The sequence below is a fragment of the Entelurus aequoreus genome, linkage group LG18 (assembly GCF_033978785.1).
Source record: "Entelurus aequoreus isolate RoL-2023_Sb linkage group LG18, RoL_Eaeq_v1.1, whole genome shotgun sequence".
Taxonomy (NCBI): domain Eukaryota; kingdom Metazoa; phylum Chordata; class Actinopteri; order Syngnathiformes; family Syngnathidae; genus Entelurus; species Entelurus aequoreus.
In genome coordinates this window covers 12,407,460-12,419,959 of record NC_084748.1, presented here as the reverse complement: position 1 = coordinate 12,419,959, position 12,500 = coordinate 12,407,460, and the positions used below count along the sequence as shown (strand labels likewise).

Sequence of the window (12,500 nt, the reverse complement as noted above, 5' to 3'; positions counted from 1 at the left end):
GTGTATATTGTGTTTTTTATGTTGATTTAATTTAAAAAAAAAACAACAACAAAAAACAATACCGATAATTAAAAAAACGATACCGATAATTTCCGATATTACATTTTAAAGCATTTATCGGCCGATATTATTGGACATCTCTAATAAAAAGTAAAAATAAAAGTTTAATTGAGTTTGTATTTTATTTCTGTGGTTTAAGGTAAGATAAGATAATCCTTTATTGATCCCACAACAGGGAAATTTGGGTGACTTTGTTTACGTGTTTCAAATATTGGTAAAAGAGAAAATTAATTTTCTTGAAAAAGTGAAACATTTGTTATCCTGGCATTAATAGTACTGTGATTCATCCTTAGTTCAAACTAATATATTTTTTCCAAAAACAAAATCTGGTTTAGTGTTCCTTAAGATGACATTTCCATACAGCATGATTATAAAACTTTATTACCTTAAAGCAGGGGTCACCAACACGGTGCCCGCGGGCACCAGGTAGCCCGTAAGGACCAGATGAGTAGCCCGCTGGCCTGTTCTAAAAATAGCTCAAATAGCAGCACTTACCAGTGAGCTGCCTCTATTTTTTAAATTGTATTTATTTACTAGCAAGCTGGTCTTGCTTTGCCCGACATTTTTAATTCTAAGAAAGACAAAACTCAAAATCCAAGAAAATATTTTTAAGGCTTGGTCTTCACTTGTTTAAATAAATTAATTTATTTTTTTACTTTGCTTCTTATAACTTTCAGAAAGACAATTTTAGAGAAAAAAAATACAACCTTAAAAATGATTTTAGGATTTTTAAACAAATATACCTTTTAAATTCCTTCCTCTTCTTTCCTGACAATTTAAATCAATGTTCAAGTACATTTTTTTTTTATTGTAAAGAATAATATATACATTTTAATTTAATTGTTCATTTTAGCTTCTGTTTTTTCGACGGAGAATATTTGTGAAATATTTCTTCAAACTTGTTATAATTAAAATTCAAAAAAATTATTCTGGCAAAACTAGAAAATCTGTAGAATCAAATTTAAATCTTATTTCAAAGTCTTTTGAATTTCTTTTAAAATTTTTGTTCTGGAAAATCTAGAACAAATAATGATTTGTCTTTGTTAGAAATATAGCTTTGTCCTATTTGTTATATATTCTAACAAAGTGAAGATTGGATTTTAACCTATTTAAAACATGTCATCAAAATTTTAAAATTAATCTTAATCAGGAAAAATTACTAACGATGTTCCATAAATTATTTTTTTTATTTTTTCAAAAAGATTTGAATTAGCTGGTTTCTCTCTTCTTTTTTTTCGGTTGAATTTTGAATTTTAAAGAGTCGAAATTGAAGATAAACTATGTTTCAAAATTTAATTGTCATTTTTTTTGTGTTTTCTCCTCTTTTAAACCGTTCAATTAAGTGTAAATATCATTAATTATTAATAATAACATAGAGTTAAAAGGTAAATTGAGCAAATTGGCTATTTCTGGCAATTTATTTAAGTGTGTATCAAACTGGTAGCCCTTCGCATTAATCAGTACCCAAGAAGTAGCTCTTGCTTTCAAAAAGGTTGGTGACCCCTGCCTTAAAGTATGATTCACATTCAGAATTTTCCATCCTTCTATATATGGTAGTTGGAGTTGCAGACAACTTCATGACTGCTCAATAGCAGTTTTCAGTAATGTCACAGAAGATGCAGGATTTGCTTGAACATTTAAGTGGTGAAACTTCCTATAAGAGGACAGCTGTAGTGCTGTATTCTGAGCATCATGTCATATTTCATTTCAACTTTTTTTTTTTTTTTTTAAATGGTCCTCAGTAGTCACGTACAAATTTGTGTGAATTATGCAAAATGATTTAAATTTGGTCCCCATGAACCATATTAACTCTTTTTCCCCAGGGTCCCCAGTAAGAATGATCAGCACATTACTTCAATCAATCCACAGATTTAAAGACGTGTATGAGCTAACAGGGCAGTGGCCATTTTACACCATTTTTTTTTTAATGCCTCCACAACCTGTAGAAAGGGTGGTCCCCTCAAGTGATGATCAAAAACTTGGTCCCCATACCAAATGATAACCACTATATGTGTGTGTGAGCTCATAGAGGTGCGAGATTAACGAGGAAAGCTGATGACCGTTCAGAGTCCAGCTGAGGCTCTGATGTGTTTCTTGTTGCGGGCTGCAGAAAGGACCACACGTCTTTAAAGAAAAAAGATGGTCACGTGTGCGTGGGCGGGGTGCATCATCACACACACACACACACAAATGATGTTTCATTATTCATGTGTGTGTGTGTGTGTGTGTGTGTGTGTGTGTGTGTGCAGCAGAGCTTTTATTCCAGACGAGCAACATTTGGCACATCAAGTGTTTTACAAAAAGCGTGCAATGTGCGTCTGCTCTCGCTCTGACACTCTGGAGGTTAAGTGGCTCCAGGAGGAACATCTCCTTGCACTCAGAGGCAGCGATGACATCATCGCACAAATGACATCATCCACAAGTTGCTCCAAAAAAAACACCCCAAAAAAACTGAAAAAACGAGGTCAAAGACCGGCGCACTTTCTTTGCGGAGCGGGCGTCTCACCGTGGGGGCTGTGGTTCCTCCTCAGGGCATCTGGAGCTGCATCCACGGCGTTCACATCGACATGAAGAAGAAATCCCCGGAGCTGGACTTCAGTCCTCAGGCCAACATGCTGCACCTGCTCAAGTCGGCAAAGTCCATGGCCTTGTCCTCGCCCAAACGCAACACGGTGGTGGTGCAGCCCAGCATCATGGACATGATGTCAGGCAAAGGTACACACACACACAGACACACACACACACATGTTCTAGGACACACTTCAAATCTCCACGAAAGGTCCCATATGACAGTTTTAATTAACACTTTAAAGCAGGGGTTCTTAAGCTTTACTCAGATATTAACACTGAATTAATAATCCTACTCTTCCTTGTATTTGTATTCAATAATCATAATCTAACCTACTTAGTTCAACAGGATCAAGCTTGTCAAATGATTAGAGACCATGTTACGATAACAAAGGGCACAATTCCAACAGGTTTTACCTCCCGTGCAAAGACTGTACCATGAATTGATTTACGTGGACCCCGACTTGAACATTTGAAAAACTTATTGGGGTGTTACCATTTAGTGGTCAATTGTACGGAATATGTACTGTACTGTGCAATCTACTAATAAAAGCTTCAATCAATCAATCAAAAAACTTTGGTCTCAGACAACAACACTTCCTCATTCTCCACCAATCACCTTTCAGGCACGGACGGTGTCTTTGTAAACATCGGAAAAACTGACATCAAATCCAAAGCACACAAACATAAAATATTAGCTGGTCCTTACAGTATGAATGGATATATATATATATATATATATATATATATATATATATATATATATATATATATATATATATATATATATATATATATATATATATATATATATATATATATATATATATATATATATATATATATATATATACAGTTGTCAGCATGTCTGTGATGTGGACGTGATTTTTATATATATTGCAGATATATAGCAGCGGACATCCATCTACAAAACGTGCGAGTATTAAGACAGGGGTCCCCAAACTACGGCCCGCGGAAAGTCCCAAGTAAAAAAAATGTAATAATTTTTCTTTTAAATCTGTCCTGCTCAGGCAAATCATATTGTCTAAAAATGCATTTTTCCACATGGATAACGTGACATCACGGAGGCTATTTCATCCCTACAAGCCTGTTTCGCAGGTTGCCCTGCTCTTCAGGGGATTTTGTAAAATGTGATAAACACCCGTGAAGAGCAGGGAAACCTGCGAAACAGGCTAATAGGGATGAATTAGCCTCTGTGTTCTTTCTTGACCTAACGTATATATATATATATAAATATATATATATATATATATATATATATATATATATATATATATATATATATATATATATATATATATATATATATATATATATATATATATATATATATATATATATTAGGGCTGCAACAACTAATCGATTAAATCGATTAAAATCGATTATAAAAATAGTTGTCGATTAATTTAGTCATCGATTCGTTGGATCTATGCTATGCGCATGCACAGAGGCAAATATTATTATTATTATTTTATTTATTTTTTTATAAACCTTTATTTATAAACTGCAACATGTACAAACAGCTGAGAAACAATAATCAAAATAAGTATGGTGCCAGTATGCTGTTTTTTTTTCTATAAAATACTGGAAAGGATAGAAATGTAGTTTGTCTCTTTTATCCGATTATCAATCGATTAATCGAAGTAATAATCGACAGATTAATCGATTAGCAAATTAATCGTTAATTGCAGCCCTAATATATATATATATATATATATATATATATATATATATATATATATATATATATATATATATATATATATATATATATATATATATATATATATATATGTATATATATATAGCTGTAGTGCAGCCCTAATATATATATTAGGGCTGCAACAACTAATCGATTACATCGATTAAAATCGATTATAAAAATAGTTGTCGATTAATTTAGTCATCGATTCGTTGGATGTATACTATGCGCATGCGCAGAGGCAAATATTATTATTATTATTTTATTTTTTTATAAACCTTTATTTATAAACTGCAACATTTACAAACAGCTGAGAAACAATAATCAAAATAAGTATGGTGCCAGAATGCTGGTTTTTTTTCTATAAAATACTGGAAAGGATAGAAATGTAGTTTGTCTCTTTTATCCGATTATTAATTGATTAATCGAAGTAATAATCGACAGATTAATCGATTATCAAATTAATCGTTAATTGCTGCAACAACTAATCGATTAAATCGATTAAAATCGATTATAAAAATAGTTGTCGATTAATTTAGTCATCGATTCGTTGGATCTATGCTATGCGCATGCGCAGAGGCAAATATTATTATTATTATTTTATTTTATTTATAAACCTTTATTTATAAACTGCAACATGTACAAACAGCTGAGAAACAATAATCAAAATAAGTATGGTGCCAGTATGCTGGGTTTTTTCTATAAAATACTGGAAAGGATAGAAATGTAGTTTGTGTCTTTTATCCGATTATTAATCGATTAATCGAAGTAATAATCGACAGATTAATCGATTTTGCAGCCCTGATATATATATATATGTATATATACATATATATATATATATATATATATATATATATATATATATATATATATATATATATATATATATATATATATATATATATATATATATATATATATATATATATTAGGGCTGCAACAACTAATCGATTAAAATCGATTATAAAAATAGTTGTCGATTAATTTAGTCATCGATTCGTTGGATCTATGCTATGCGCATGCGCAGATGCAAATATTATTATTATTATTATTATTTTATTTTTTTTATAAACATTTATTTATAAACTGCAACATGTACAAACAGCTGAGAAACAATAATCAAAATAAGTATGGTGCCAGTATGCTGTTTTTTTTCTATAAAATACTGGAAAGGATAGAAATGTAGTTTGTCTCTTTTATCCGATTGTTAATCGATTAATTGAAGTAATAATCGACAGATTAATCGATTATCAAATTAATCGTTAATTGCAGCCCTAATATATATATATATATATATATATATATATATATATATATATATATATATATATATATATATATATATATATATATAGTCAAAGTTACTGTGGTTTATCTGTTATACAGTGCTTAATACCGGGTCAAGAAAAAACACGCAATTTTTGGGACCTATTATATAGTCCAAAATTGATGGGAGCCCTAATAGTTTTGGAAATGAAAGATATCTTTTAAAAAAAAATATAATAAAAATAACTACAAAAGTCAGATGTGTAGCGAAGCCTGTTACCACACCTGTGTAAAAAGTGGATTACAACTTTGGACGATGGAAATGTGGGAAAACCCCGAAATGTTCTTGACTGTGGTGTTGTAGCGTCTTTCTCACACGCTCCACGTGCATGGTGGGCGCCTCGCCATCAGAAGGACATGGGATGGCACACACACACACACACACACACACACACACACACACACACACACACACACACACACACACACACACACACACACACACACACACACACACAATGATGTACCAGCAAAGTGGGCTTCGTGCAAACATGTTCGCCTGAGGTGCTTCTCTCCTCGTCTCCTAGGTAACTCGCTCCATCTGCCTCAAAAGGGTCCCGGTCTCTATAGCAACGCCAGCGGTCCGCGGGGTTTCCTGTCCTTAACCGGGCGCCACAAGAACCTTCTGAACAACGCGGCGCCCTTCCCCGCCCACCCGAAAGGCCCCGCCCACCAGGCCAGCCCCAGCAAGCCGCAGCTGTCCATCACCAACGACAACGGCAAGACCCACCTCGCCGGGCCCGCCGGCCCGCCGTCCAAGCCTCGTGCTCTGTGGAAGAAAAGCGTGGAGACGCTGAAGACCCAACCCGGCGCGGCGGCGGTGGCGGCGACGCCGGCGCCGGGTGCCGGCCTGAGCCCGACTGCGACGCTGGGGCCCGCATCCATGAAGAGCCAGCGCTACCTTCCCGAAGAGCCGCCGCACTCTGACATCTCGGAGTGCTCCAGTCGGCCGCCGTCGCACAAAGATTCCGACTCCATGGCGCCGAGGGGCGGGTTCAAGCCCATCAATCAGCTGAGGAAGCGGGGAGGCGGAGGAGGAGGCGGAGCCTCCAAGATCTACTCCATCGACTCGGACCAGGCCAGCCTCCAGTCGGCGCCCCCGTACCAGCGAGACAGCCAGGGGGGCAGCGACGAGCTCACGTACCCCCCCGACCTGTTCCCCCCCGACAGCACGTACTCGCACAAAGCGGACACGCCCATCCTGCAGCTGAGCGCCACCTTGCTGCACCACAGTCACAGCGCCGAGGCCGACCTGCACTCCATGAAGGACAAGAAGTACAGCACCTACACGCACAGCAGGTACCGCCCGCTACGGGGGCTTGGCACGCTGCACCATCGCCCCCAAATGTCATCACACCATGTTTTAATAGGAGATAGGGTAATAGGAGAAGGGTCGTCTTATATGCGGCGTCTATACATTTATGCATGCCAACCAACAGGTGGCGCCAAAATGGAGCTTCATTTGTGTCTTTATTACCAAAGCTTTTTTTCACACTGAATGTAGGTAACATATTTTTTTGTCTTTAAAATTAGTCAAAGTTAATTTTTTTACATTGGGATGACACTTTAATCGAAAAAATTTTTTAGCAAAATGTGTGTTTTTTAAAAATTCATTTTTATCAAAATTCAATGTTTTAAAAAAATTCAGTGTGTAAAATTTCAGTGTAAAAAGATTAAGTGTAGAAATTCTGTATAAAAAAATGTCACTGTGAAAAGTCAGTCTGTAAAATATGTTTTAAAATTCAGTGGGTAAAATGTCAATGTAAAAAGATTTAGTGTGTAAAAAGTCAGTATAAAAAATTCACTGTGCGAAAATTCAGTATGTAAAAATTCAGTGGGTAAAATTTGAATGTTTTAAAATTCAGTGTGTAAAATTTCAATGAAAAAAGATTTAGAGCAAAAAAAATTTAAGCAAAATGTGTGTTTTTTAAAAAATCAGTTTTATCAAAATTCTATATTTAAAAAATTCAGTGTGTAAAATTTCAGTGTAAAAAGATTAAGTGTAGAAATTCTGTATAAAAAAATGTCACTGTGAAAAGTCAGTATGTAAAATGCGTTTTAAAATTCAGTGGGTAAAATTCCAATGTAAAAAGATTTAGAGCAAAAAAAATTTGAGCAAAATGTGTGTTTTTAAAAAATTCAGTTTTATCAAAATTCTATATTTAAAAAATTCAGTGTGTAAAATTTCAGTGTAAAAAGATTTAGGGCAAAAAAAATTTGAGCAAAATGTGTGTTTTTTAAAAATTCAGTTTTATCAAAATTCTATATTTAAAAAATTCAGTGTGTAAAATTTCAGTGTAAAAAGATTAAGTGTAGAAATTCTGTATAAAAAAATGTCACTGTGAAAGGTCAGTATGTAAAATGTGTTTTAAAATTCAGTGGGTAAAATTCCAATGTAAAAAGATTTAGAGCAAAAAAAATGTAAGCAAAATGTGTGTTTTTAAAAAATTCAGTTTTATCAAAATTCTATATTTAAAAAATTCAGTGTGTAAAATTTCAGTGTAAAAAGATTTAGTGTAGAAATTCTGTATAAAAATATGTCACTGTGAAAAGTCAGTGTGTAAAATGCGTTTTAAAATTCAGTGGGTAAAATTTCAATGTAAAATGATTTACAGCAAAAAAAAATTTAGCAAAATGTGTGTTTTTTTAAAATTCATTTTTATCAAAATTCAATGTTTTAAAAAAAAATCAGTGTTTAAAATTTCAGTGTAAAAAGATTAAGTGTAGAAATTCTGTATAAAAAAATTTCACTGTGAAAAGTCAGAATTTAAAATATGATTTAAAATTCAGTGGGTAAAATGTCAATTTAAAAAGATTTAGTGTGTAAAAAGTCAGTATAAAAAATTCACTGTGCGAAAATTCAGTATGTAAAAATTCAGTGGGTAAAATTTGAACGTTTTAAAATTCAGTGTGTAAAATTTCAATGTAAAAAGATTTAGGGCAAAAAAAATTTGAGCAAAATGTGTGTTTTGAAAAAATTCAGTTTTATCAAAATTCTATATTTAAAAAATTCAGTGTGTAAAATTTCAGTGTAAAAAGATTAAGTGTAGAAATTCTGTATAAAAAAAATGTCACTGTGAAAAGTCAGTATGTAAAATGCGTTTTAAAATTCAGTGGGTAAAATTTCAATGTAAAATGATTTAGAGCAAAAAAAATTTGAGCAAAATGTGTGTTTTTAAAAAATTCATTTTTATCAAAATTCAATGTTTTAAAAAAATTCAGTGTAAAATTTCAGTGTAAAAAGATTAAGTGTAGAAATTCTGTATAAAAAAATTTCACTGTGAAAAGTCAGAATGTAAAATATGTTTTAAAATTCAGTGGGTAAAATTTCAATGTAAAAAGATTTAGTGTGTAAAAAGTCAGTATAAAAAATTCACTGTGCGAAAATTCAGTATGTAAAAATTCAGTGGGTAAAATTTGAACGTTTTAAAATTCAGTGTGTAAAATTTCAATGTAAAAAGATTTAGGGCAAAAAAAATTTGAGCAAAATGTGTGTTTTTAAAAAATTCAGTTTTATCAAAATTCTATATTTAAAAAATTCTGTGTGTAAAATTTCAGTGTAAAAAGATTAAGTGTAGAAATCCTGTATAAAAAAAATGTCACTGTGAAAAGTCAGTATGTAAAATGCGTTTTAAAATTCAGTGGGTAAAATTTCAATGTAAAATGATTTACAGCAAAAAAAAATTGAGCAAAATGTGTGTTTTTTAAAAATTCATTTTTATAAAAATTCAATGTTTTAAAAAAAAATCAGTGTTTAAAATTTCAGTGTAAAAAGATTAAGTGTAGAAATTCTGTATAAAAAAATTTCACTGTGAAAAGTCAGAATGTAAAATATGATTTAAAATTCAGTGGGTAAAATGTCAATGTAAAAAGATTTAGTGTGTAAAAAGTCAGTATAAAAAATTCACTGTGCGAAAATTCAGTTTGTAAAAATTCAGTGGGTAAAATTTGAATGTTTTAAAATTCAGTGTGTAAAATTTCAATGTAAAAAGATTTAGGGCAAAAAAAATTTGAGCAAATTGTGTGTTTTTAAAAAATTCAGTTTTATCAAAATTCTATATTTAAAAAAATCAGTGTGTAAAATTTCAGTGTAAAAAGATTAAGTGTAGAAATTCTGTATAAAAAAATGTCACTGTGAAAGGTCAGTGTGTAAAATGTGTTTTAAAATTCAGTGGGTAACATTTCAATGTAAAAAGATTTAGTGTGTAAAAAGTCAGGATAAAAAATTCACTGAGCGAAAATTCCGTATGTAAAAATTCATTTTGTTAAAATGTAGTGTTTTAAAATTCAGTGGGCAAAATTTCAATGTAGAAAGATTTAGTGTGTAAAAAGTCAGTATAAAAAATACCCTGTGCAAAAATTCTGTATGTAAAAATTCAGTTTGTTAAAATGTAGTGTTTTAAAATTCAGTGGGTAAAATTTCAATGTAAAAAGATTTAGTGTGTAAAAAGTCAGGATAAAAAATTCACTGTGCGAAAATTCCATCCATCCATCCATTTTCTACCGCTTATTTATGTAAAAATTCAGTTTGTTAAAATGCAGTGTTTTAAAATTCAGTGGGTAAAATTTGAATGTTTTAAAATTCAGTGTGTAAAATTTCAATGTAAATAAATTTAGTGTGTAAAAAGTCAGTATAAAATATTCACTGTGCGAAAATTCTGTATGTAAAAATTCAGTTTGTTAAAATGCAGTGTTTTAAAATTCAGTGTGTAAAGATTCAGTGTGTAAATTTCAGTATAGAAAATTAACTGTGAAAATTCAGCATGTAAAAATTCAGTTTGTTAAAATTCAGTATGTAAAAATTCAGTCAATTTGTGTCTTTATTACCAAAGTTTTCTTTCACACTGAAAGAAGGTAACATATTTGTTGTCTTTAAAATTAGTCAAAGTTGTTTTTTTCAAATTGTGATGACACTTTAATCGAAAAAAAAATGTGCAAAATGTGTGTTTTTAAAAATTCTGTTTTATCAAAATTCAATATTTAAAAAAATTCAGTGTGTGAAATTTCAGTGTAAAAAGATTAAGTGTAGAAATTCTGTATAAAAAAATGTCACTGTGAAAAGTCAGTATGTAAAATTCAGTTTGTTGAAATGCAGTATTTTAAAAATTCAGTGGGTAAAATTTCAATGTAAAAATATTTAGTGTGTAAAAAGTCAGTATAAAAAATTCACTGTGCAAAAATTCAGTAGGTAAAAATTCAGTTTGATACATATTGTTTTTTTTTTACCAGTGGGCCAATATGGGAATAATGTCTTCCTTTGACACACATATGGAGGTTAGTTTGTCTCTTATTACTAAAGTTGTTTTTTTTTACACTGAATTTATGTAACTGAATTTTTTTGCATTGGAATTTTGTAAACTGATTTTTTTAATTGTGTTTTTCTTTACTGCTAATTTCAATGAAAAAATCAGTTTGTCAAAATACTGTGCTTTAAAATTCAGTCTGTAAAAATTCGGCGTCTGAAAATGTTGTGTATAACAATTTAGTGCGGAAATATTTGTTGCTTTAAAACTCACGGTCAATTAAGACTGAAGCAATCGATCCTGTCTCAGAATAAACTGCCTTTTTCACTCCTGAGTAAGACAAGACCTGTGTCACGTGACTTTAAATGTGACACCCCATTGGCTGGTTCTGACACAGGATCGATTGCATTAGCCATAATTTAGCAGAAGTGGGTCTTGAGTTTTGAAGCAACAAATATTTCAGAACTATTTTTTATACTTTTTTTTTTTTTAATAAAAAATGTTTCCACACTGAGTTTTTCTACACTGAATTTTTTTTACACTGAATTTTTTACACCAAATTTTTCTACACTGATTTTTTCTACACTAAATTCTTTACACTGAATTTTTCAAATAGATTTTTGTACAATGAATTTTTGGATACTGAATTTTTTACAAATAATTTTTCTACACTGAATTTTTTACAAATAATTTTTCTACACTAAATTGTTTTCACTGAATTTATTTAAACAGATTTTTTTTATACAGCATTTTTGAACACTGAATTTTTTACACTGAATTTTTCTACACTGATTTTTTTACACTGAATTTTTTTAACAGATTCTTTTCATACCAAATTTTTGTACACTGAATTTTTTCAGTGAATACTTCTACAGTACACTGAAAATTTTAAACAGATTTTTTTAGATATAATTTTTGTACACTGCATTTTTCTACACTGAATTTTTTTTACACTGAATTTTTCTACACTAAATTCTTTACACTGAATTTTTCAAACAGATTTTTGTACACTGAATTTTTTACAATTAATTTTTCTACACTAAATCTTTTTCACTGAATTTTTTCAAACATAATTTTTTTATACAGCACTTTTGTACACTGAATTTTTTACACTGAATTTTTCTACACTGATTTTTTTACACTGAATTTTTTTAAACAGATTTTTTTCATACCAATTTTTTGTACACTGAATTTTTTACAGTGAATACTTCTACACTACACTGAATTTTTTCAACAGATTTTTTATACACTGAATTTTTTTCACACTGGATTTTTTTGCAGTCAATTTTTTTACACTACATTTTTTTAAACAGATTTTTTATACTGAATTTTTGTACATTGAATTTTTTTTACACTGAATTTGTTTACACTCAATTTTTTACACAAAATTTTTTGAAACTGATTTTTTTATACACAATTCTTGTACACTGAATTTTTCATACACTGAATTGTTTTAAACTGAATTTTAAACATATTGAATTCAAAAAAATATTATTCTGACAAACTGACATTTTGAACTGATGAATTTGGCTCGCAAATGTTTATTTCATGAAATTGTCAGCATAATTTGATGTAAA

General features: G+C 30.9%; 1 protein-coding gene across 1 annotated transcript in view; it reads left to right on the top strand.

Annotated features, from left to right (window-relative positions):
- The window catches only part of LOC133634277 (glutamate receptor ionotropic, NMDA 2A-like), a 57,884-nt gene that overhangs the window by 44,714 nt on the left and 670 nt on the right, over positions 1-12,500 (top strand). The window contains exons 8-9 of the mRNA XM_062027405.1: positions 2,592-2,775; positions 6,208-6,979. Of these exons, the coding sequence (XP_061883389.1) occupies positions 2,592-2,775; positions 6,208-6,979 (956 nt within the window). The remainder of the gene's footprint in view (positions 1-2,591; positions 2,776-6,207; positions 6,980-12,500) is intronic.